The 23,940-nt window shown below is 38.3% G+C and overlaps 1 protein-coding gene across 5 annotated transcripts in view; it reads left to right on the top strand.

Moving 5' to 3' along the window:
* Positions 1-23,940, top strand: part of NUBPL (NUBP iron-sulfur cluster assembly factor, mitochondrial) — a gene marked incomplete at its 5' end in the record, with an annotated part of 331,565 nt that overhangs the window by 59,655 nt on the left and 247,970 nt on the right. For 3 of the 5 annotated variants that reach the window (XM_082853540.1, XM_082853539.1, XM_082853542.1), the window contains 2 exons: positions 21,446-21,553; positions 22,131-22,278. In XM_082853540.1, coding sequence (XP_082709666.1) covers positions 21,446-21,553; positions 22,131-22,278 — 256 coding nt within the window. Of the gene's footprint in view, positions 1-21,445; positions 21,554-22,130; positions 22,279-23,940 lie in introns of those variants that run through there. The other 2 variants (XM_082853543.1, XM_082853541.1) reach the window with 1 other exon arrangement.

Below are 23,940 nucleotides of genomic sequence, written 5' to 3'. Positions count from 1 at the left end.
CTCACATCATAAGTCATAAGACATAAGTCACGTGCCAAAATGAGTAGAAGGAGGTGGGAAGAACATGATTGTAGGTTAAGATGTTTTTCCGAAGTGTTTTCTTGAGTCCTCTCAGGATATTATGACATATAGCTTCCACCCGTGAGCCCTGGAAAAGTTCCTGGATGGTTCTAAATACTTTAGAGATGAAGCTATTGCCATTCTAATTCCTGTCAAACTTCAAGATTCCATAAATCATAACAATAGTATCTAAGTGTATCCTAGTTCCAAAAGAACTATGTATTATCCTAAGTAAAAAGGAATGCAGTGAAGAGTCTGTAAGGTGCCTAGAAGGAAGAGAGTCAAAGGGGAGAAGATTGACATCATGTTTCTACTTCTCTCTGAGAAGATGGTGGACAGATCACCAGGCAGAAGAATTACTGTTCCATTCAGATGTCCCTCTATGGGGTTAAGGAGTGCATGAGGCTATCACAGCTTTGACATTGTTCAGCTAATTCTCCTGGCTCTGATTCTGTGATGAGCAAAAGGAGTCAGATATTCTAGCTACCTACGTACACTTTTCTAAATAAAGTGAGCCCTACAGTTGAGCTGAAAGTGGTTTGTCATTTTAAAATTAAAATTCTGACCTTACATCAATCTGTGTTTTAGCATGCGTTAGTTGTCCCAAACCCAGTCAGCTTTGGAGACACTGACAAAATAGAATTTCTTTCTATCTGCAAAACTAGAGCTCACACTGGGGAAAGCAGTAGCTAAATCAAAAAGATATTACCCTGTGAACAGTAAGCTGACCCCTTAGATCATGTTCTGCCTCTCCTGTTTCTAACTCCAAAATCTCTATTTCACTTCTCTAGCTCTAACTTCTCTTGAGTTTTAGTTATCTGGGCATCTCCATCTGGATATCGCAGGTCCATCTCAAACTCATCACTAAATGTAAATGAATCATCTCAAACTCCCAGTTCCACATTTCTGCTTTGGATTTCTTCCTAGGACCTCTAGCCTCCATAGCGCTTACTTGTTTTATCCACTGTCTGTCTTCCTCTACCAGAATGTAAGCTCCATGAGGGTAAGGACTTCTGTAAATTTTGCTCACTGCTGTTTCCCCATTGCCTACAATAGTGCTTGGTGTGTGGTGGGTATTCAGTGGATATTTGTTAAATCAATATTTACCCAGGCTTGCTCCTGTCCTGGACTAATGCCATCACTGGTTTTCATAGCACTCTGATTTTCCAGTTTATCCAGGCTCAAATCCTTGTAGCTCGTTTTTAACTCTTCCCTATCCTCCTCCTATACCCACTTTAATAAACAACTGCTTACAATGTTGTTTCCAAATATCTTTTAGGGTAATGTCATCCTTTCTATTCTCATTACCACTGTTATAAATTAGGTACTTGAAAACTCTAACTGGGACCATGAAATAGAAGCTACTAAGTATCATGTTCTCTAGGTTTTTGTTACTTTAATTAATCCTACCTATCACTGCCAGATCAATCTTACTTGGAGCTCAGCTCTCATTATGTCACTCCCTTACTTAAGGCTCAATACTGTTTAAATACAGAATACTCAGTCTGGCATTTGGAAGTGCTGTGATATGACCCCAACCTTTCACTTCAGTTTATCTCCCACTTTTCCTTTACAGATTCCTTATGGTATAAACACACTAGGCCACTTGTTCTTTGACTACTCCTTGAACTTTCCTTCTTCTGTACCTTTCTCCATATAGTACCTTCTTCAGGAATGTTCATTACCAAGTATTTCTTGTGGTATTTGCTTTTGTGCAGATAAATAGTATCCATATACTACAATCTTTTGATTCATCAGTTTTGAAAACTGACTTATTATGGTAGATGAGGATTTAGCTCTTTCACACAATCACATTTCACCTCTGTGCCAGATGTCTCCTGTTTGTCCCTCCAGTTCCACCATCCACCCACTCTCTGTCCCAAGAATCTCACCTGTATGGATCACATCTGTGGCTCCCATACTGTCTGGCTTCTTGTTGGGTTTGGTCAGTGGGGAGCAGATAGGAAGTCTGAGGAAGGGAAGTGAGAGAGGCTAACCCTAACTTTACCCTAACTCCCTCCCAGTGACAAAGGTCATTGTTTCATACAAAGGGGCCTTACAGCTTTCTTCTTTTGGGTTTTGGCCACTACTCCCTTCCTTCCTCCTTTGGGCCTAGGGGGTCCAATACTGTGATTGTCTTACATACTACCCAATCTTTGTAAATAATCCCTTTGTGAACACACTCTTTTGGTTCATCCTAATTTGAGGGTACCATCTACTTCCTGTTGGGATCTGACTGACAGCTATACTCTCCTTCTATCCTCCCAATTTAGTTATATTAAAATTTTTGGTTAATTCAAAATTTGTTTAAAATAATATATTACAAATATCATAGTGTTTCCTAAGTATATTTCTTTCTGGCACAGTCTTTTATTTTTCCACAAGTTGGTCAATATTTCATTTTTTTATTTCTTAGGTTTTTAAAAAATTTTTGCTAATTCTTTCTAGGAAGATGGTTGAACACATTAGGCACTCTATAAATTCTATTTCTTCCTGGAAACCTCCTTCTTGGACCCTACCTTCTTTCTGTTTAATCATGTTTAGGAATTGTCTAGGCTGGCTATCAATACCTCTAGAATCCTATTACTTCCTTGGTTTACTTCTTTGTTTTGCTGACGCACATACTCTAGTAGTGTCCTAAGAAATGATAGATGGGAAGTGAACTTCTTGAAGCCTTGAGTATCTAAAAACAGTCTTCGATAACTTAGTTGGGTACAGAATACTAGCTTGAAAATGGCTTTTATCTCAGAGTTTTGAACTGCTTTATTTTCTTCTAATTTCTTTAGTTTCTGTTGAGAAGTGTAGTGTCCTTCTAATTTCCTAATTTCTGAATGTACCTTTAAGAAGTGTTTGGAAGGGCTCCTCTGGTGGCGCAGTGGTTGAGAGTCCGCCTGCCGATGCAGGGGACACGGGTTCGTGCCCTGGTCCGGGAAGATCCCACGTGCCGCGGAGCGGCTGGGCCCGTGAGCCATGGCCGCTGAGCCTGCGCGTCCGGAGCCTGTGCTCCGCAACAAGAGAGGCCACAACAGTGAGAAGTCCGTGTACCGCAAAAAAAAAAAACAAACAGAAGTGTTTAGAAGATGTGTCATTGTATTGACCTTTTGATGTTTTCACTGTGGTTGGCCTTTGATATATCCTTTCAGTCTGGAAATCTGTATCCTTCAGTTCTTGACATTTTCCTTGCATTATTATAGAAGACACTCTTAGTTTCCTGGTCAACAGACATTCTCCTGATATTCCTTGCTAACAGAATTCTGATTTTAATCAAACAGCAATGTGCCTAGTCCCAGAGCACAAATACATAATGAATGTTAAAGCTAGACATGGTAATCCCATTCCCATTTGCCAGATACTTGTTTTTCCAGTTTAACTTTGTAACTAATGGTGGCCATGTAATGCTTTTCTGGTTAGTGAAATAAAAGAAGTCTGCTGGGGGAAGGATGGTTTCAGGGGATGGTTTTATTTTCTGATATGAGTCAGATGCATGGAAAGAGTTCATTGTGTTGTCTCTTTTTCCCTGCTTTGGATGTACTTGTGAAAGGGCATGTTGTCACTTTAAAATTGTGATAGCCATCTTGCTATGTAGAGGAGACAAACTTAAGGCCAAAATGCCAAAATACTGAGATACGGCAGAGTTGATTGCGTCAAAGCCCCAAATGTGGAACAGCCTACCTCCGGACCTCGTGTTATATGAGATAATTAAACACTTTTATTATTTTTGCTGTTTTTGCTTGGCTATTTTGTCAACTGCAACCAAATGACTTCTAACTGAAGCATAGTTCGTTGATAAAATTTTCCCCTTAATTTTCTCTATTCCCCTTTTGGAACTCCTATTAGTTGGGGCTCTTAGATTAATTTTCTTGCCTCTTTCTCCCTTTTTTCCCCCATCCTTTTCTCACTGTTCTAATATTCTGGGAAATTTCCTCAGTTTTAGCTTTCAACCGTTCTACTGAATTGTTTATTTCGGCTCTCCAATTTCTAATTTCCGAGATCTCTTCTTTGATAGTTCTTAAGAAATACATCTTGTTTTCATGGATGTAACATTCTATTTTAAATCTGAGACTGTTAATTATTGTTTTGAAAAGTTTTCTTCTGCTACCTGCATTGTCTCTATTTCTTCTGAGTTACTCTTTTCTGTTTTTTTTTTTTTTTTAAGGTTGGAGGCTTTCTTCAGTTGTCAGGTGATATAAAGATGTCTTTTTATTTTTGCCAAAGGTCCTAGAAAGTTGATTGGAAGCTTTATGTATGTGAGTGGACTACTTTGTAGGGTGGTTAGGTAGCAAGTAAGCTCTTTTTTTTTTTTTTTTTTGAAACTCCAAAAGAGCAGCATCTGTAGATATTTTCTTTTAGGATTTTAATTCTCCAAAAAATAATCCTCAAAGAGGTATGCGGATACCTGCAAGCATTCTAGAAGCAGGGATAGTGATGGTAAAAGTGATTATGGGTCCCACAGGTAGACTTTTGCTTAATCCTTTTCAGTGATGTTCTGGCAAATAATAGCAACTAGCTCTCTGAAAGAAGAAAAAGCCCTGATTTGTAACAACCCAACATCTGTGGTATAAATATTCCTACCATGTCCAATTTCAGGCTATTAACATGATGTCACTGAATGCAGAGTTGGGAAGACATGCACAGTAGTTCATCATTATATAGTATTTCTGTCATGCATATACAATAGATATAAATAATCTCAAGAGTATAAATAGTAAAATGTAGGGAAAATAATTAGGAAGTTAGAGCCTTTGAGTATATATTATGTCTATTTTTGATACAATTTATTTAGTTGTAAGCTTATATAATTTAATTTTTTTTCATGGCTGTGTTTAACAATTGGCTTACAAAATTCCTGAAAATTTAGCAGTTCCTATAAGCTAGTACAAATTAACTATTGTACAAATTAACTCTGGAGCATTGCTGCTCTTTCCAGCCCCAGTCCATCACCCTTCACTGTGTCTGGTCTTTCTGACTCTGGAGTCTATTTTTGATTTTCTTCTGACAAAATAGTTCTGGTATTCTGTAAGGGGGTGGTGGAGGATAAAGAGTGATGGCCTAAGCGAGTAAACCTAGGGATCTTCAGCTTGTTGTGCAGACTTTCAACAAATTCCTATATTTTCATTTTCATACCTAACTCTTGCTTTCCATGGTAACTGATGCCACAAAGTCTTAAGCTCTCTTTGGCACTGCCAGTACAATAAGCTTCTCTGCAGGCACTTAACAGCAGTGCCTCTGCCCTCCTGGGTCCATTGCTTCTGTTCCATCTGCTTTCTGTCTTCCAAGACTTTGACCTCACTTGTTGGTTATTATCTTCTCTCCCATTTTCTTTGTTCTTGTGGGTTTATAAATTTTATATTTCCTTTTACCATTAGTGAGAGCAAATAAATGTGTTCAGCTACATATGCTTAACTGGAAAGATAGCTCAATAAGTACTGCATTTAAAAATTGTTGAATTGACTTAAGATTCCTGGATGCTTGTAGTAGCAACTAAACTCTGTCAGTTAACAGCAACTTATCACTAACCACTGATTTATTTAGTGTAGTATTGTGTTCTAGGCCCTTAGATATCCATTTTGATTTTTCCTCTACATGCTTTTTTTAAATAAAATTTTTATTTTAGAATAATTTTAGGTTTACAGAAAGTTGTGAAGATTGTACAGAATGTTTTCACATACCCCACATTCACTTTTCCTTATTATAAATATCTTACCTTAATGTGTTACACTGGTCACAATTAATGAACCAATATTGATACATCATTATTAATTAACATCCATACTTTATTCAGGTTTCTGAAGTATTTTACCTACTGTCCTTTTTCTGTTCCAGGATCCTATCTAGGCTACTACATTAAATTTAATCATCATGTCTCCTTAGGGTCCTCTTGGCTGTGACAGTTTCTCACACTTTCCTTGCTTTTGATGACCTTGAAAATTTTGAGGAGTGCTGATTAGGTATTTTATAGAATGTCCCTCAACTGGGATTTCTCTGTTTTGCTCATGATTAGACTGGGGTTGTGGGTTTTGGGGAGGAAGACCACAGAGATACAATGCCATTTTCATCGCATCATATCAAGGGTACTGCAATATTGCAACATAATTCTGATGCCAACCACCTGGAGTTAGAACAGACTCCAGATTAAGGGCACAGTCAACAAGACTGTCCATGCTTCAGATGCCAGTTTGGGGTTTCCCTGCCCACCTGCACTTCTGATCAAACGGCTACAAATTCAGGTGTTCCCACAAACCCCTGAATTAGCAGTTTTGCTAATTCACTGAAACAACTCACATAACTCAGGAAAGAGGTATGTTTATGATTACAGCTTTATTATAAAGGATACAAATCAGGACTAGCCAAGTGAAGAGACACATAGGGAGCAGTTTGGGAGGATCTCCAACACAGAGTTTCCATGCTCTCTCCCCATGGAATCAGGGTGCATCACCCACCTGGCACATCAATGTGCTCACCAACCAGGAAGCTCTTCTGAGCTTTGGTGTCCTGCATTTATATTGAGATTTCATTACATAGGCATGAGTAACTGAATCATTGACCATGTGATTGAACTCAGTCTCCAGTATACCTCCCCTCCATGGATGGGGTCAGGCTGGGCTGATATCACCTGGCTCAAAGCCCCAACCCTCTAATCACATAGTTGGTCTCTCTGGCCTGACCAGCTTCCATCCTAAGTTATTAGCATAAACTCAGATATGGTCCAAGGGACTCATGAATAACAAAGATACCCCTATCACATGGGAAATTCCAAGGATTTAGAGTCTCCTTCCCAGGAACCAGGGATAAAGGGCCGTCAAGTTCTTTATTATATAACAGGTACATACGATCAACATGACCTTTCTCTGTTGATGTTGACTTGATCACCTGGCTGAGGTAGTGTTTGTCAGGTTTCGTTACTGTAAATTTTCTCTCCCTCCACCTTTTTTATACTGTACTCTTTTACTGGAGAATAGCATTATTTACATTCTTTTTAAATCATTTTCTTTTATTCCTGACTCCTTGTTTGTACTTTATTTTTGGAAATAATATTACTAGTCAGTGCTCATCCCCATTTTGATTTGATTTTTTTTTTTTTGGCCACACTGTGGGGTCTTAGTTCCCTGACCAGGGATGGAACTCCTGTCCCCTGAAATGGAAGCATGGAGTCTTAACCAGTGGACCGCCAGGGAAGTCCCCCCATTTTGAGTTGGGTGGGATTACCAAAATCTAGAAACTCTAAATCAGAACCTGCACAGAAGATAAAAGCACAGAAGATAAAAACAGAGCTTTAAGTAAAAATTGCAGTTGCAAAGATCCTGAGTGTTTCTTTTTTGATAACACTCAGAATCCTTGAAGGGATGGAATTATCTCATATGAGATAGAGAAGTGCAGCTCAGAGACCTGTACGATGAAGCTGTGGAAAAGAGCAAGAGAAAATATGATTTTGACATTATATTTTTGTCTTAATTTTTATTTTGGAGATTTAATACTGAAATTCTGTCTTTGGAAGGCCTGGGGTAGCTTTTTTTTTCTCACCAACATTTTATTATAAAAAATTCAAACATATAGCAAAGTTGAAAGAATTTTAGAGTGAAATAATTCTACAGTGAAACCTATTCATACCACCTAGGTTTACTATTAACTTTTTACTCTACTTGTTCTGTCACATAGCCATCTGTTCATCTGTCTATCCATCTATTAGCCCATCTAATTTTTCTGATGCATTTTAAAGTTAATAGCAGGTAACAGTATTCTTCTCCCTAAATACTTCATTCAGTATGTGAACCAATAACTAGAGTTCAGTACAGTTTTTAAAATGTGAAATTTACATGTAATGAAATGTGCAAATCTTAAGTGTATATTCACTGACTTTTACACATAGGTATGGGTAGTCCAAAGCACTATGACATATGGGACATTACCATCCCTCCAGAAAATTTCCCTCATGCCCCTTTCCAAATAATCTCTGCCCTCACCTCCTCTGAAATCACTGTTCTAATTTTTTCTCCACCATGGATTATTTTTGCCTGTTCTAGAATTTGATATAAATGGAATCATACAGTATGTGCTCTCATGTGTAAGATTTCTTTCATTAGCATAATTTTTTTAGATTTATTTATGTTGTTTCATGTCTGTTCCTTTTCATTGCTTGTTATTTATAAATATACAATTTAAAAATCCATTCTTCTATTTATGTACATCTGGGCTATTTTCAATTTGGAGCTATTATGAATAAAGCTGTTATGAACACTTGCATTCAAGTCTTTGAGGGAAATATGTTTTCATTTTATGCCTAGGAGTGGAACTGCTGGGTCATAGGATAGTTGTATAATTAGGTCTTCTAATGCCAGACTATTTTCCAAAGTGGTTATGCCATTTTAAATTCCCACCAATAACATAAGAAAGTTTCAGTTACCCCACAACCTTGTCAATATTTGGTTTTGTCATTCCTTTAAATTTTAACCATTCTAGTGGTGTGTTGTAACTGATATACCATTGTAATTTTAATTTGAATTTCCCTGTTGACTAATAATGTTGAGTACTTTTTTCACGTACTTACTGGCTATTAATGTATCTTCACATTTTTTTTTAATTTAAAATTTTTTTTACTTTTTGGCTGTGTTGGGTCTTTGTTGCTGCGCATGGGCTTTCTCTAGTTGCAGCAAGCAGGGGCTACTCTTCGTTTCAGTGCATGGGCTTCTCATTGTGGTGGCTTCTCTTGTCGCGGAGCATAGGCTCTAGGCACGCAAGCTTCAGTAGTTGTGGCACACGGGCTTAGTTGCTCCGTCGCATGTGGGATCTTCCTGGAGCAGGGATCGAACCTGTGTCCCCTGTGTTGGTAGGCGGATTCCTAACCACTGTCCCACCAGGGAAGTCCCTATCTTCACTTTTATGAAACATATTTTCAAACATTTTATCTATTTTTCAGTTGAGTTGTCTTTTTATTGTGAATCGTGGGTATTTTTTTTTTTTTACATTATAGATCAGTTCTGTCGCATAGAATTTTCTGTATAGTCCAATATATTTATTGTGAAATGTGGCTACTGCAAATGAGGAAGTCTATTTTTTTTTTTTTTTTTTTTTTGCAGTATGCGGGCCTCTCACTGTTGTGGCCTCTCCCGTTGCAGAGCATAGGCTCCGGAGGCGCAGGCCCAGCAGCCATGGCTCACAGGCCCAGCCGCTCCGCGGCATGTGGGATCCTCCCGGACCAGGGCACAAACCCGTGTCCCCTGCATCGGCAGGTGGACTCTCAACCACTGCGCCACCAGGGAAGCCTGAGGAAGTGTATTTTTAATTGTATTTAATTTTAATTAGTTTAGATTGAAATAGCTACATTGGCTAATGACTAGCATATTGGACAGTGCTGTTCTAAAAACTAGTCCTTATCAGATACATGCTTTGTGATTATCTTCTCCCAATCTGTGGCTTGCCTATTCATTTTCTTTTTTTTTTTTTTTTGTCTGCGTTGGGTCTCTGTTGCTGCGCGTGGGCTTTCTCTAGTTGTGGCGAGCGGGGGCCACTTTTCGTTGCGGTGTGCAGGCCTCTCACCACGGTAGCTTCTCCCGCTGCAGAGCACGGGCTCTAGGCGCGTGGGCTCAGTAATTGTGGCTCACGGGCTCCAGAGCGCAGGCTCAGTAGTTGTGGTGCACGGGCTTAGTTGCTCTGCGGCATGTGGGATCTTCCTGGACCAAGGCTCGAACCCGTGTCCCCTGTGTTGGCAGGCGAATTCTTAACCATTGCACCACCAGGGAAGTCCCTATTCATTTTCTTAATGGTATCTTTTAATGAGGAGAAGTTTTAAATTTTGATCAAGCTTAATTTTTCAATTTTTTCTTTAATGGTTATTGTGTTCTATGACCCATCTAAGAAACTTTTGACTACTCCTAAGACACGACTTTTATGTTTGGGTTTATGATCCAGCTTGATGGTGTTTGGTGGGAGTCAGGGTTGTTTGAGTACCATTGTTAAAAAGACTTTCCTGATTGGATGCTTTGGCACCTTTCTGAAAAACAGAAAACGGTAAGTGTAGATCTATTTCTGTTCTCTCTTTCATTGATTTATTTACTGAGCGTTATGCCCTTACTACACTGTTTCGATTACTGTAGTTTTAAGTCTTAAAGTCAGACGTCCTTCAATTTTGTTCTTTTTCAAGATTGTCTTGAGTATTTTAGGTCCTTTGAATTTCCATATAAATTTTAGAGTCAGCTTGGTAATTTTTGGGATTATGACTGGGATTTTTGTTAAATCTATTGATCTTAGATATGATGAAAGAAATGTTTTATATTTTTAATCTGAGATTTTTAGGAATGGATGTCTCTATAGGTTGATGTATTTTAATACTCTGTCAAGAAGGAAAACAGGGTCTTCTATGATCCAGGCCAGAAGAGATCCTATAATAGTCTTTGTTTCTTCCATTTTGTATTGTTTATTCAGAGGGACTTTGAACAATAATTTCCTGGGCAGTACCTGGGGATAGAGTTGCAGACTCTATGGACCATGAAAAGTCAAGAATCTAGATTCCAAAAGACAGAACAGAAACCATTTCCAAGGTGAACTACTGATGCTAAATGTGAAAAATCCATGTATTATTCTGTGACTTATGTCCTATTTAAGGAAGGCAATAAACTGTGTGATTTTTTTCTTCTCTGTAGCATCTCTAAACTATTTTTTTCTTTCTTTTTTCTTTTTTGCGGTATGTGAGACTCTCACTGTTGTGGCCTCTCCCGTTGCGGAGCACAGGCTCCGGATGCGCAGGCTCCGTGGCATGTGGGATCTTCCTGGACTGGGGCACGAACCCGTGTCCCCTGCATCGGCAGGTGGACTCTCAACCAGTGCGCCACCAGGGAAGCCCCATCTCTAAATGATTTTGCCTTGGTTTTTCTCAACATTATTTTAGGAAAAGTGAAGCTTCACAACTTTGTTCTCTTCAATTCTTGTTTTAATTCAATATGAGCTTGGAAGATAAATCTACAGATTATTTAGTTAAATCTCTTCATGTTGTATACGAAGTAATAGTTAAATGATTTGTTCAAGATCACTGAGCTAGTTAGTAGCAGAGTTCTGACAATATTCCAGGCTTTCCAACCTCTCTACTCCACTGATATTTCCACTATGCTTTGCTGTCATAATAGCTAACCAGTGAGTAATTCCTGAGCCCCTATAATGTGCCTAGCATTGGGCTATTTATAGATGATATAAATTATCATTATGATATAGCTCTGATCCTCAAATACCATAGAGTCCTGTGTAAGACAAGAAACAATTAGAAAACAGTAAAAGGCAATGTATAATAATGTTCCAAGTTGGATCAAATTTTGGATAAAATGCTATAAATGCATATAGAAGTAATACTGTGACTCATTTTAAATAAATCTGGCTGTGTTAGAGCAATATAGAACTCTAATTGAAAGCAGGTTGTACAAGAGAGATCTGAAACAGGCTAGCTGTATAAAATGAATGAAGTCAAATTGCACCTTAAATTCATGCTCTGTTAAATAAAATGTTAAAAGTTGTTAAGAAGGTGAAGATTAATGCTTGATGAAATTATTAGAGAAGGTTTTATGGAAGAAGTAGGGTTTGAGACATAATTTCAAGGATTGGTGGAATTATAAAGGGCAAAGGGGATTATAAACTATTATAATTGGGATACAAACACTATTTTAAGGAAAATTTGAATACATTATAAATTAAAATGTAATTTTAATGCAGTTCAAGAGAAGGCCATTAAATATCTTTATGGGTTTCTGAAATAAGTTACTTTTTTTTTTTTTTTTTTGCGGTACGCGGGCCTCTCACTGTTGCGGCCTCTCCCGCTGCGGAACACAGCCTCCAGACACGCAGGCTCAGTGGTCATGGCTCACGGGCCCAGCCACTCCGCAGCATGTGGGATCTTCCCGGACCGGGGCACGAACCCATGTACCCTGCATCGGCAGGTGGACTCTCAACCACTGAGCCACCAGAGAAGCCCGTTACTTTTAACTAAAGCTAATGAAGCCTAAATTTATATGAGAAGGTTAAAGGTGGAAAATGCCTACTGAATTAAGCAGTTGAGTAGAAATTTAGGTTTTTTCCTGCAGAAGTGGTGCTATTTTGCCTAGGTGCTTCTTCTATGACAGCTGGTCCAAATGGAATATTGTTTTTTCAACAATATTCCTTAAAGGTAATGAGAGACCTGTATTTCCATCTTGCTTTCAACAATTTGCCCTAAAAAAAAAATAAACTAACATCTCTGACTCCATATTTCCTTATCCAGAAATGGGATTAATAATAACTTCACTGCCAACCTCATGGCAGTTATGAAACCTGAGTAAGATAATGTGTGTAAAAATGCTTCGGAATCTTTCAATATCAGATTCAGTAAGTAGTAAGAATTTTACAGATTATGGTCCAATGGAGATTCTATGAAGATATTTTTAGAGAGAAATACTGCAGAATTCTCTGCAGCATTGACTTGGATTGTTTTCAAAGATTCTAATAAGCACTATGTATTATATTTTTCCTGGGGTGTAGATAACTATGTATGTGTGCAGTATGATTAATTGAATGCTTCATATGTACTGGATCATCTTTCATAAACTGGGCTGATTTACAACTATTCAGTTAGCTGTTATTTAGAGTGTCATTGGAAAATTGTTTGTGTTACTTTTTATTTATACATTATATACAAAAAATTGCTTTCTTCATATCTGTATCCACTCTGTAATGACCTATCTAAGAAAATAATCTGAAAAAGAGTGGATATATGTATAACTGATTCACTTTGCTAAACAGCAGACACTAACACAACATTATAAATGAACTATACGCCAATAGAAATTAATTAAAAAAATAAAAAATCCACACACATACAAAAAGAAGTAAGTTCAGTTGTTACTAAGAAAAACAGATCTTGGTTTGTGATGTAAAGAGAGTCTTCAGTTCACTGCCTCCATGTCCCTATTCTCTAGCATCTGATACTATAATCTTATTTTATGGGGTTTGATAATTAATATTATAAAAATTAATAAATTATCAGTGATCAAATAACATTTAACTCTTGACAAATGTTCAAAATACACAAAGGACTTGATTTCTTAACAAAATACGCATATTTTTTCATATGGCAAAAAAGAATTGCCCTTTTATGTCAATTATATTTCAATTAAAAAAAAAAAAGAGAGGGACTTCCCTGGTTGCACAGTGGTTAAGAATCTGCCTGCCAATGCAGGGGACACGGGTTTGAGCCCTGGTCTGGGAAGATCCCACATGCCACAGAGCAACTAAGCCCCTGCGCCACAACTACTGAAGCCTGCACACCTAAAGCCCGAGCTCTGCAACAAGAGAAGCCACTGCAATGAGAAGCCCGTGCACCACAATGAAGAGTGCCCCCCCCCTTGATGCAACTAGAGAAAGCCCGCATGCAGCAACGAAGGCCCAACGCAGACAAAAAAAATAAATAAAAAGAGAATCACCTATAAGAAATCATACATTGACTATATTCTTATTTTTTTAAAAAATATTTCAATCTTTTCTTTGTGGATTACGCATTTTTAAAAAATTTATTTTGCTTATTTATTTGGCTGTGTCGGGTCTTTAGTTGCAGCATGAGGGGTCTTTGTTGAGGTGTCCGGGATCTTTCGTTGATGCACGGGCTTCTCTCTAGTTGTGGTATGCGTGTTTTTCCTCTCTCTAGTTGTGGGGTGCGGGCTCCCGAGTGCATGGACTCTGTAGTTTGCGGCATGTGGGCTCTCTCATTGAGGCGTGTGAGCTCAGTAGTTGTGGCGGGTGGGCTTAGCTGCCCCAAGGCATGTGGGATCTTAGTTCCCCAACCAGGGATCAAACCTGCGTCCCCTGCACTGGGAGGCAGATTCTTTACCACTGGACTGCCAGGGAAGACCCCTTGACTATATGCTTATTGAAGTCTGGGTTACTGAGTAGTATTAGTTATGTATTGTTGTGTAACCAATTACCATGAACTTGGTGCCTTAAAACAACACATTTATTATCTCACAGTTTCTGGGGGTCAGAATGTAACAGAATCCATTGCTTCGTGATCTCTCACAAGACTGCAGTCAAGGGGTCAGCCAGGGCTTGAGTCTCATTTGAAAGCTCAACTGGTAAGGATCAATTTCCAGTCTCACGTGGTTGCTGGCAGAATTCAGGTCCTTGCAGGCTGTTTTCCTGAGAACCTCAGTTCTTTGCTGGCTGTCAGCTGTTCCTTTCCACGTGGCCTTCTCCATAGGCAGTTTACAACATGGCACCTTGCTTTGTCAGAGCCAGCCAGGAGGTCTCCTAGAAAACTAGAAGTTACAGTCTTATGTAATGTAATCACAGAAGTGACATCCTATCACCTTTGTTGTATTCTATTGGTTAGAACAAGTTACATGTCCTGCTCACACTCAAGGGGAGGGGATTACACAAGGGCGTGAATGCCAAGAGGCAAGGATCATTTTGGCTATCTTAGAGTCTGTTGGAAAAGAACTGATTAATTTGACATATGACATAAGCTACAAAGAGAGACGCCCACTAAGAAATTGTACTCAATTAATTCTATAATCCAGAAGGAATTGGTGGGAATGGCTTAATAGAATTTTCCAGTTAGCAATACAGTATCACAAACAAATAAAGGTAAACTACTAAGCACATTACTTTTTCTTTACTATTCTGCTCTTTCTCCAGTGCTGTCAGCTGTGAAATGAGATAGCCTACATCAGACTCTGGAAAAGTGCTAAAGAGTTGTACTTCAGAAAAATGTTAGAGAAAAATACAATCATATATATATATACATATATATATATATATATATACACGTATATATATATATATATGTTTTAGCAGCAAATGGTATATTTCAGCAGCAAATGGTGTTGATTTTGTTATATTGATAAATGGTATCTATTAAAAATGTCATTTTCAACAGCACATGCCAGCATGTTGCCTCACAAAAATAGCTCGAGTTAAATAAAATAGTAATTCTTGGATATGATTAGAAATTCACAAAAGAGATTCAGTGTGGCATTAATGTAATAAGGTTGTTGACTTTGAGTACTTGACAAAACTTCACCAGGTAATTAAAAGAGCTCTTTGTATTCTTAACAAGTCAAAACAGCAGCTATTAAACAATTTAGAACAATTATGCACAAAATGAACATTTTCTGTATAAAAACATTTTTATCTGTTTTGAAGACTAGCAAAGACTGGAAAGCCTAAGATGGGAGAGATTAGTAATTATCACTTCAGTGTTTGGATTGTTGAGTTATAGTTAGTGGATGGCCTCTATGACTGAGAATAAGTTCCTTAGCCTGAATGGGTGGTCAGGAAAATCCTATTTTGTTTTTATTTTTAAGCTGCAGAAGAAGATGCCATGGAAAATGGACCCAAATACTGCCTGTAAGGTTGGTTGGTATGAACTGGAGCATTTCCAACAGCTTAAGAGTTGTGTGGAAGGCTTTGGAAGACAAAGATACACTTCATAGTTTTAAGTTTGCCAGTCTGTCTTAGAGCACATTGATATTGTAACCCTTAATGTCGGTATTTCTGCTCTATTGCTCTAAATCAGACTATATTTTGAGACATTAGAGTGATTTGGTAGGAGTTCTTCACTTACATAAAAGGATTGAATAAATTTTGTGCCTGCAAAAATTTATTATGACATATCATGTATAATATCTATGGTTAATAAATCCTAAATAGAAAAGGTCAATAAATGAATTGACGAGATTTGGTACTACAATGCCAAGTAGACTAAGATATTATGTAAGCCACATGATTATAGAGGACATTCTCACATTGTGGTCACAGCTTAAAACAGACAAAAATCTACATTACCTCCTTTTTCCTGAGGAAAATAGAACTTCACATTAGCTGAAGTGTAGGTTTGGTATCTTGATGGGGCTCTGCTTTGTCATTGTCCTTGGAATGTTCTCTAAAGTACACAGGAAAATTCTCTTCTGAGTACAGAATGAAGTAATGTTTTAGCAAAGTCTTGTAGAAACTTATGTCTTCTCATCTCTAGTATGCAATTGAAGGGTAGGAAGGACACGGCTGAAAAAATATAGGTTTGGTACTTGGAGAAAATGAAATAAAAAAGCAAAAGCCTGGGAATACTAAGGCCCTGGGTATAACACGTATTTGTCTGAGGTGACAAATACTTTTCCTAAATTCTGATAGTGTGGCTTCCATTTCAGGTTAGGATCTTCTTTGAAGCTTTAAGCATTAAAAAGAGACTATATTCAGTTATAACATGAGCCCTTGACCTTTGTCCAAGGATTCAGTTCAATCTTATAAATCAGAAATTCAAATGTCAAATCACCCATGATTTATCCTGCTTTGGATACAGGCATTTAGAAACCCATCCTGTCTCATTCTAGAGGTGGATTTTTAGTCATTTGGAGGCGTATTCCCAGATGCCCATTCAGTCTAAGAACATACAGATATCTCCCCCTCTTCTACAAAGTTCACTTTATGCTACTTTGGTTTTATGAAGGACCTATATAAGTACCTATTTTCACTAAATGAAAGAAATCTGAAGAGGATTGTTGCTTTTATGAAAAAAGGTGAAAAGTGAAAATAGCATTCAGCATTTATTTTACAGTGAGTGGATATGGAGGCAGTGCCTCCCTGAGCAGCGAGAGTGGCATCCCAAGCTCCTTTTCCGGGAACTACACTCAGCATCAGGCTACCATAGCTTTGAACTGTGTCTGTGAACATCTGTGCTTTATCTTGATTTATTTTGTGCATCTGTTAGTAAGATGTGTCCTAAGATGATTGCTTCTTTGCCTTACACCATTTCAGCTTACAAAAGGTTTCATAGGAACTCTCTGTACATACATTTGCTTTGTGTAATTAAAAAAAATAAGAATGAGGAGCTTCTTTTTTTTTTTTTTTTTTTTTTTTTGTGGTACACGGGCCTCTCACTGTTGTGGCCTCTCCCGTTGCGGAGCACAGGCTCCGGATGCGCAGGCTCAACGGCCATGGCTCACGGGCCCAGCCGCTCCGCGGCATGTGGGAACTTCCCGGACCGGGGCACGAACCCGTGTCCACTGTATCGGCAGGTGGTCTGTCAACCACTGCACCACCAGGGAAGCCCAAAGAGCTTCTTTGACAGGACTACTTTATGTGAGCTGAGGTACTGAAAGGCCAGCAAAGCCTTCAATATGGGAAAATCCACAAACTTTCTAGACCAGGTTTCCTACAGAGAGACTGGCTCATTGGGAAGCTATTCTCCTAAGCAGAATTACTCTATATTTTAATGTGAAATTTGTATTAGAAGAAGATAAAGCCAGTTTCATGCTTAGTCATGAATAGAGAGATTTGGAAACAAATCACACCATGGGGCAAAGTAGGGTCAATGAATAGGGTCGTCATTTAGACAAGTCCATAGATGGGGTGGGGTTTTCTTTTCAGGGAGCCCTTTGAACAGGATGAGAGGTTCAGTTGGGGACAGTCACCTTAAACTGAAGGAACTAGCACTAGTTTTCGAGCTTTATTTAGAATATTCAATAGAGACTGGAAACTGTCCACAATACCTTATTCTTCCTTAGTGAGTTGAGCAAAGGAATGAAACACTGAGGCAGTCCTGAGGCTTATGGGCAGGGAATAAGGCAGGCTCCTCATTTGTGGGTATCTGAACTTTCAATGAGTCCTTGGTCACCTGAGAATATAAATATATACATACATATATGTATATATATATATGGATATATATGTATTTTAGGGAGGGTAATCTAGCAGATACAAATACTTCCTTTCTAGAAAACAGTATAAGATATTACCCCACACATAGGAGACATACAAAACAATCCTCTTTGTTTTGATCAGTATTTGTAAAATTCTCTCAAGGTGGTAGAAACTTAATCTTGATAAGTACAGATTCCACCATAGATACCAGGGTTGTGTCTATGTAGTGTCCAGATGTCCACATGGTGATGTGAATTTAATCCTCAAGGTCGTTATCTATCCACACCAGCATCCATTGTGATGCCACATGCTTAACCATGAAGATTGTTGCCAAGTGTTGACCATTTTCTTGACATTAAGCTCTCTTTAAGGATCAGCTTTCTCTCAGCCAGTCCTGTGGCTCTTTGTAGGGGGCTAACCCCATGAAGCTGCCTCAGGCTGTCTGCCTAAACACAACACTCAACCATTTTCATTCTGTGGTCCTGCCACTACACTGAGTTCTATCTGGGAATGGGGGCATTGATTTTGTTGTTCTTACATCCCCCAAACTGATTTGGGGCTTTCTTGTTCCCCTTCCTCACTGGGGCTGAATCTTGGGGGAGAGGCAGTAAAAGTGTATGGGGTTCTTTCTTAGGAGCTGTAATAGGCACAGATTATTCTCACTTCAAATGAAAGAAATCCTAACCAACAATGGTTTAAACAATTAATTATCTCACACAACAAGAGGTCTGGAGACACAGGCCAGGACTGGCATAGCAGCTTCACTATATAACCAGGAATTCATCTTCCTGCCATGCTTCCACTTTGTTACCCTCAGCTATTGGTTTTTGTCATTGTGTTTGTCACCACTGTGCTTGTCATGTCCGAATGGGGAAGGGCTATATGAGGTACAAGGAATTATAAGGGGAAAATCCTCTATAAATGTTACAAAATATATCTCACCATGGTTACAAGTACACAGAAACCCACCCAAATTAGGCCAAGGTAGAAAGAGAATTTGTTGGTTGGATGTAAGTATATCTCATGGACCTAAGGATAGGAAGTATAGCTGAACTTCACTGTGGACTAGAAGCAGGAACTGGAAAGCTGTTATGGATCAGTACAGCTGTTATCCCTTCCTTTCTGGGCACATGATCTCTTATGGTCTGCTTTATTTTTCTTTCTTGGCATTGGCTTTTTATACTTCTCTGTGTACAAAGTAGAAAATGGTCACTTTAGCCTTATCAGTTCAAAGGCAAACTAAGATTGAGTAGCATCTCTTTTGCTTTAAATTCTCTGGGGAAAGAATATGATTGGTCCAATTTTGGTGGTATGTCAATCTTTAATCCAATCAGTGACCATGGGGATGGGGTCAAATGACTTAGCAGTTCTTAGGAACTAAGGGAGAATACTCTTGAGAAGGGACCATGTGTGTGTGTGTATGTGTGTGTGTGTGTGTGGCAGTGGTTGTTGGAGAAGAAACAATGGACAGCTCTACTACTCTCTTGATACCCTAATCTGCTGAAGGATAAATCAAATTAACCATTCATTCATTCTACAGACATTGGTCTCACTTGTTCTTCCCCTTATGCTCTCTCTCAGAGTGTCAGTACCGCTCATCTAGTTGCCTATATTATAAACTCTGTACAACCCAATAAGCAACACAACAGCTAATAGTTATTGAGTATGTGATAGGCATTCTATGTGCATTATTTTAAATTCAACCGCATAACAACTCTACAAATAGGTATTATCTATTTTATAGATAAGCAAAGTGAAATTTAGAGATGTTAAGTCAAGCTTTCAACATCTCTTTCGGATTACTGCAGTAACCTCCTGTCTCCCTGCCTCTGATCTGACCCCTCCTATCCTTTTTCTGCCTGTCAATCATAGTGGTATTTCTAAAACACAAATCTGATCGTGCTGCTTTCCTGCTTAAAACCCTTCTATGGTTCCCTCAGGATAAAGTCCAAATTCCTTTGCATGATGTATAAAGCCTTTCATGATCTGGGTAGCTATCACCCTACCAATCTCTATCCTCATCTCTTTCAGTCTTGCACCTCACAGTTTATCCTTAAGCCACACAGATTATTTGCAGTTCTTAACAATTCATTTCTTACTTCTGCACAACAACCCTGTAGCCATTCTCCCTGCTGACTCCTACACATTACCCACACGCAGGATTAAGCTTAGATGTTACCCTATTCAGAAGCCTTCTCTGATTGAATTCAGTGCCCCTCCTTTATACTTTTGTATCACTCAGTGATTTTCTCCTATACTTATCACACCATACTGTAATTGTTTGTAAACTTATTCTGTCTCTTGCACTGGATTGTAAAGTCATTGAGTGGAAAGATTATGTCAGGTTTAGTATTGAAAACCCTAAGATTAGGGTAGTGCTTGGTGCATAATAGTTGCTCAATAAATATTTGTTAAATGAATGAATCTTTGGTAGACTTCTGGAAGAACTCGAAAAGCTACCTGGAGAGAAAGAGATATTCAATATTTCTTGTTTAGTAAATGGATTATTCTGAGAGCTATTTCCCCTTAGCCCTTTTTTTTGGCTTATAATTTATAAAAATTGAGCAGATGCAAATTTAAAAATTGATAAAATTAACTGTGAAAACACATCACAAAGTAATAAAATAAGAAAGTGATATAAAACAATAAGTAATGGTGTTAAACCTAATGTAAGAAGAAGAATGCTGAATGCAGTGACAAAGTTGTGAGATTGGGGGAGAAAAAGCAAGGAACTGAAAATTCTTTTCACTGCTTACTAAATTGAATGTATATTGCTGGTAATATTTCATTTAATTCTTACAATAATTCTTTGAGGTTGATATGTTATGCCTATATTAAAACTAAGGAAATTAAAGATCAGATTAGAGCAAAATAAACTGAATGATTCCACAAGAAACTCTCTACAGATAAGCATATAAAAGAAATGAAAATCAACCTTAGAAAATATTGTGGAAAATATGCGAAGGTAAACCACTCTACACCCTAAATGATTCTTTTGCTGGGTCTGGGCTCCTGTATCAGCTTTCCAGCTTTCTCTCCTAAAGCGATTTCCTTCACTTTCACCTTCTTTGAATGTAGGGATATGTCCTTCCTTTTACCTGGATGAATTCCATCTCCTTCCTCAAGCTTTGTCTCACTTTAAGTTGCTTCTTGAGTGAAATTTGCTTCATTAGACCCGCTTTCTGATTTAATTAAACCTTTTCGACCCTAGCAAAGCACCCCGACTTCTCTCTCAGAGAATTATCAGCAACACAGCAGTAAATGTCAACACAAAGCCCACTATTACTGTAGATCACTCAGGGGGAAAAAAAAAAGATAAAATCCTTAACAGTGGCAGTGTTTAAGTGACTATATTCTGCGCTGTGAGAACGCCTGGAGTCATTTTTAACTTCCACCATTTCCTACTTCTCAGTTGGGTCAGTTTTCTAAACTTTATAAGTCTCAGTTTTCTTACCTATGAAAAGAGGATCCTAGTAAAAGTCTCCTACCTACCTACTCCAGAACTCCTGTGAGGGCCAAATTAGAGGAGGTACGTGAAAATGCTTCCCAAACATTTGGTAAAACGCTGTAAAATGTTTGTACCTGGCTACAGACGAGATCACGACAAGTTGTATTCCTGTGTTGAAGAAACTCAAAGGAGGCTAGTCGTTAAGGAGAGGAAGCCGAGCGTTGCCATGTGACGTCATCACCCAGCGCTTGCCGCGACGGTTTCCGGGTTGGGCTCAAGGCAGCGTTCTGCGTCATGGGGACTTGGCGGCGTTTGCTGCTTTTTGGGGGGGCGTCGCTTCGGGGCTGCGGCGGGGCCTGTGTCCCGCTTGGGGGAGGCCGAGTGTTGGTTTGGGGGCGCCAGGTCCGTGGTGCTGCAGAGCAGGTGGAGGCGGGCGGGTCCGAGACGCTGGGGCGCCGGGGCTGCGGGTGCTCTGCAATTGCCTCTTGCCGAGGAGTACTCACTTCACTGCCTCGTGGGCACCCGCCCACTTGGCGGCTCAGTGAGACCCCAGTTCTGGACGTCCTCACTTTCCAGGCGGGCCCCCAGTGGGAACCAGGCCGAGGCTTAGAGGGGCGTAAAATAGATGGTTAGAACATGGATATGTGACTTGCACTTGTTTTCTTAGTGTTGGTTTATTTAGAAAATAGGTTAAAGAGAAGGAAAACACGCGGAGGATTTAACTCCGGAAAGAGGCAGCTTACTTTCCATTTTTAACGTCTGCGTATCCTGGCAAATAAATTTCAATTTAAACAATGTGTCTGTGCAATTGTGATCAATAGCAATAGGTAAATAACACTAAAGGCTTAAATAGTGGAGATGAGCAGAATTAGAGTAGAAAAGAAAGCCCTGTTAATTGCAAATACCGAATTGTTTTTGCTTTTACAGCGTGATAATGGAGATGGCTTGTTTTAAAACTGTTTTTTTTCTTCTTCTTAAGTTCTCTGGTGCTGAGAGTGAGACCCTAAAACAAAGAAGAACACAAATCATGTCTCGAGGACTTCCAAAGCAGAAACCAATAGACGGTGTTAAACAAGTTATAGTTGTGGCTTCTGGAAAGGGTGGAGTTGGAAAGTCTACTACAGCAGGTATTATAGGATATTAATTCTCATCTTGATTAGGACTTTATGCCAACTGGAAAGTGCACCATATTAAAATTATAGTTTTGTTCTTAAAAAAGTATTTGTGAAGTTCCTAACAGCTGCTTCCTTAGGATGAGGAGTTGGTAGTGATTGGGAGCTTAGATTTTTGGAGTTAGACAAAACTAGATATGTAGCCAGGTCTTTGACTCCTTAACTGAGGAAAAGGTGGTCAGGTTGCCCATTACATCTTCAGTTTACTTAACTGTAAAATGGCAATGATTATAATCTTTTTCATAGGATGGTTATGCAAATTAATTAAACAAGCTGACTACTTAGCCCACTGTCTCATACATAGTAAGTACTCTATATTTGGTTGCTGTTACTATTATTATTAAACATTTAGTAAGTTTAACACTAAATTTATTTCTGTTCTTTGACGTTATTTTCTAGTCTTTTTCAGTGTACACATAGCTAAGTAGTTGCAATGAGATTGTTTACATTACCGTGGCTTATTTTCATTTAACCATAATATAATTTTCAGCATTTATGAAGTCAACATAGATCTAATATTTGCAAATGTTTTAATTATTTAAAATATCTTTTAAGCTTTGTATCTTTTATATTAATATACTGGAGCAGAGAATTTGTTTTTTGGTGGCTTTTTAAAATTGATTATAGATTTCATTGTGACTGAAATGCTGCTTTCAGAACCCATAAAAGAAGTGCCCCCAGAAATAGAAGAGTTACCATCCAAGACTAATGACCAGGTATTCCCAGATGTCTTCAAAAGAAACTTTTTATTTCTAACAAAAATTTTCAGTGTAATAATGTAAAAAGGTAACTCCCCTCCTCCCAATTCAACTCAACAGAGGCAACTTGTATTATTAATTTGGAGTTATAAAGCTCTCAAGTCTTATTGTTGCCTCATTTAAAATTTTCAATCATTTTAATAGGAATGGCTTAATTCAGGTCTTATCCAACCTATCTTTTTTGCAGTTGATTTAAAAAAAGTAACCATCCTTATTTTATTTTGTTAATTTTGGCACAGTTCTACACTGTTAAAGATTGTTTATGTATTTTTTTTTTTAGGTTTTGACTCAAATTTCTGCATTTTTTTAAAATTGAAGTGTAGCTGATGTACAATATTATATAAGTTTCAGGTGTACAACATAGTGTACAATTTTTAAAGGTTATATCCCATTTATCGTTAATATAAAATATTGGATATATTCCCTGTGTTGTACAATATTTCCTTGTAGCTTATTTATTTTATACTTAGTAGTTTGGACCTCTTAATTACCTACTCCATCTTGCCCCGCCCCCCTAAGATCTCTAAATTTTTTTTTTTTTTTTCTCAGATAGTAACCTAAAGTTGGGGCATATATGTACCTTAAAATTCCTTAGTTCCATTGAAACCAATGACATTTTCAAATTAAAAGGGCCAGGTACAGAGTTCTGTGACTTTCACTAGAGATCTTGTGTCTTGACTCAAAGCCATATTTGGTAATTCCTAGATGCAGCAGTTTTATAGTTGTACAACCAGCTACAAATCCAACTGTATAGTGTTATTAGCTCAGTTTTTTCCCATTTTGACCTGAATGTAATTGTGGAAGAGTTTTTCAGATGTTTTGAAGAAATTAAGATTTACTAAGTATTGTAGTTATGATA

Source organism: Leucopleurus acutus, assembly GCF_964270905.1.
Source record: "Leucopleurus acutus genome assembly, chromosome: 1".
NCBI lineage: Eukaryota > Metazoa > Chordata > Mammalia > Artiodactyla > Delphinidae > Leucopleurus > Leucopleurus acutus.
This window is presented reverse-complemented; position numbering and strand designations above follow the sequence as displayed.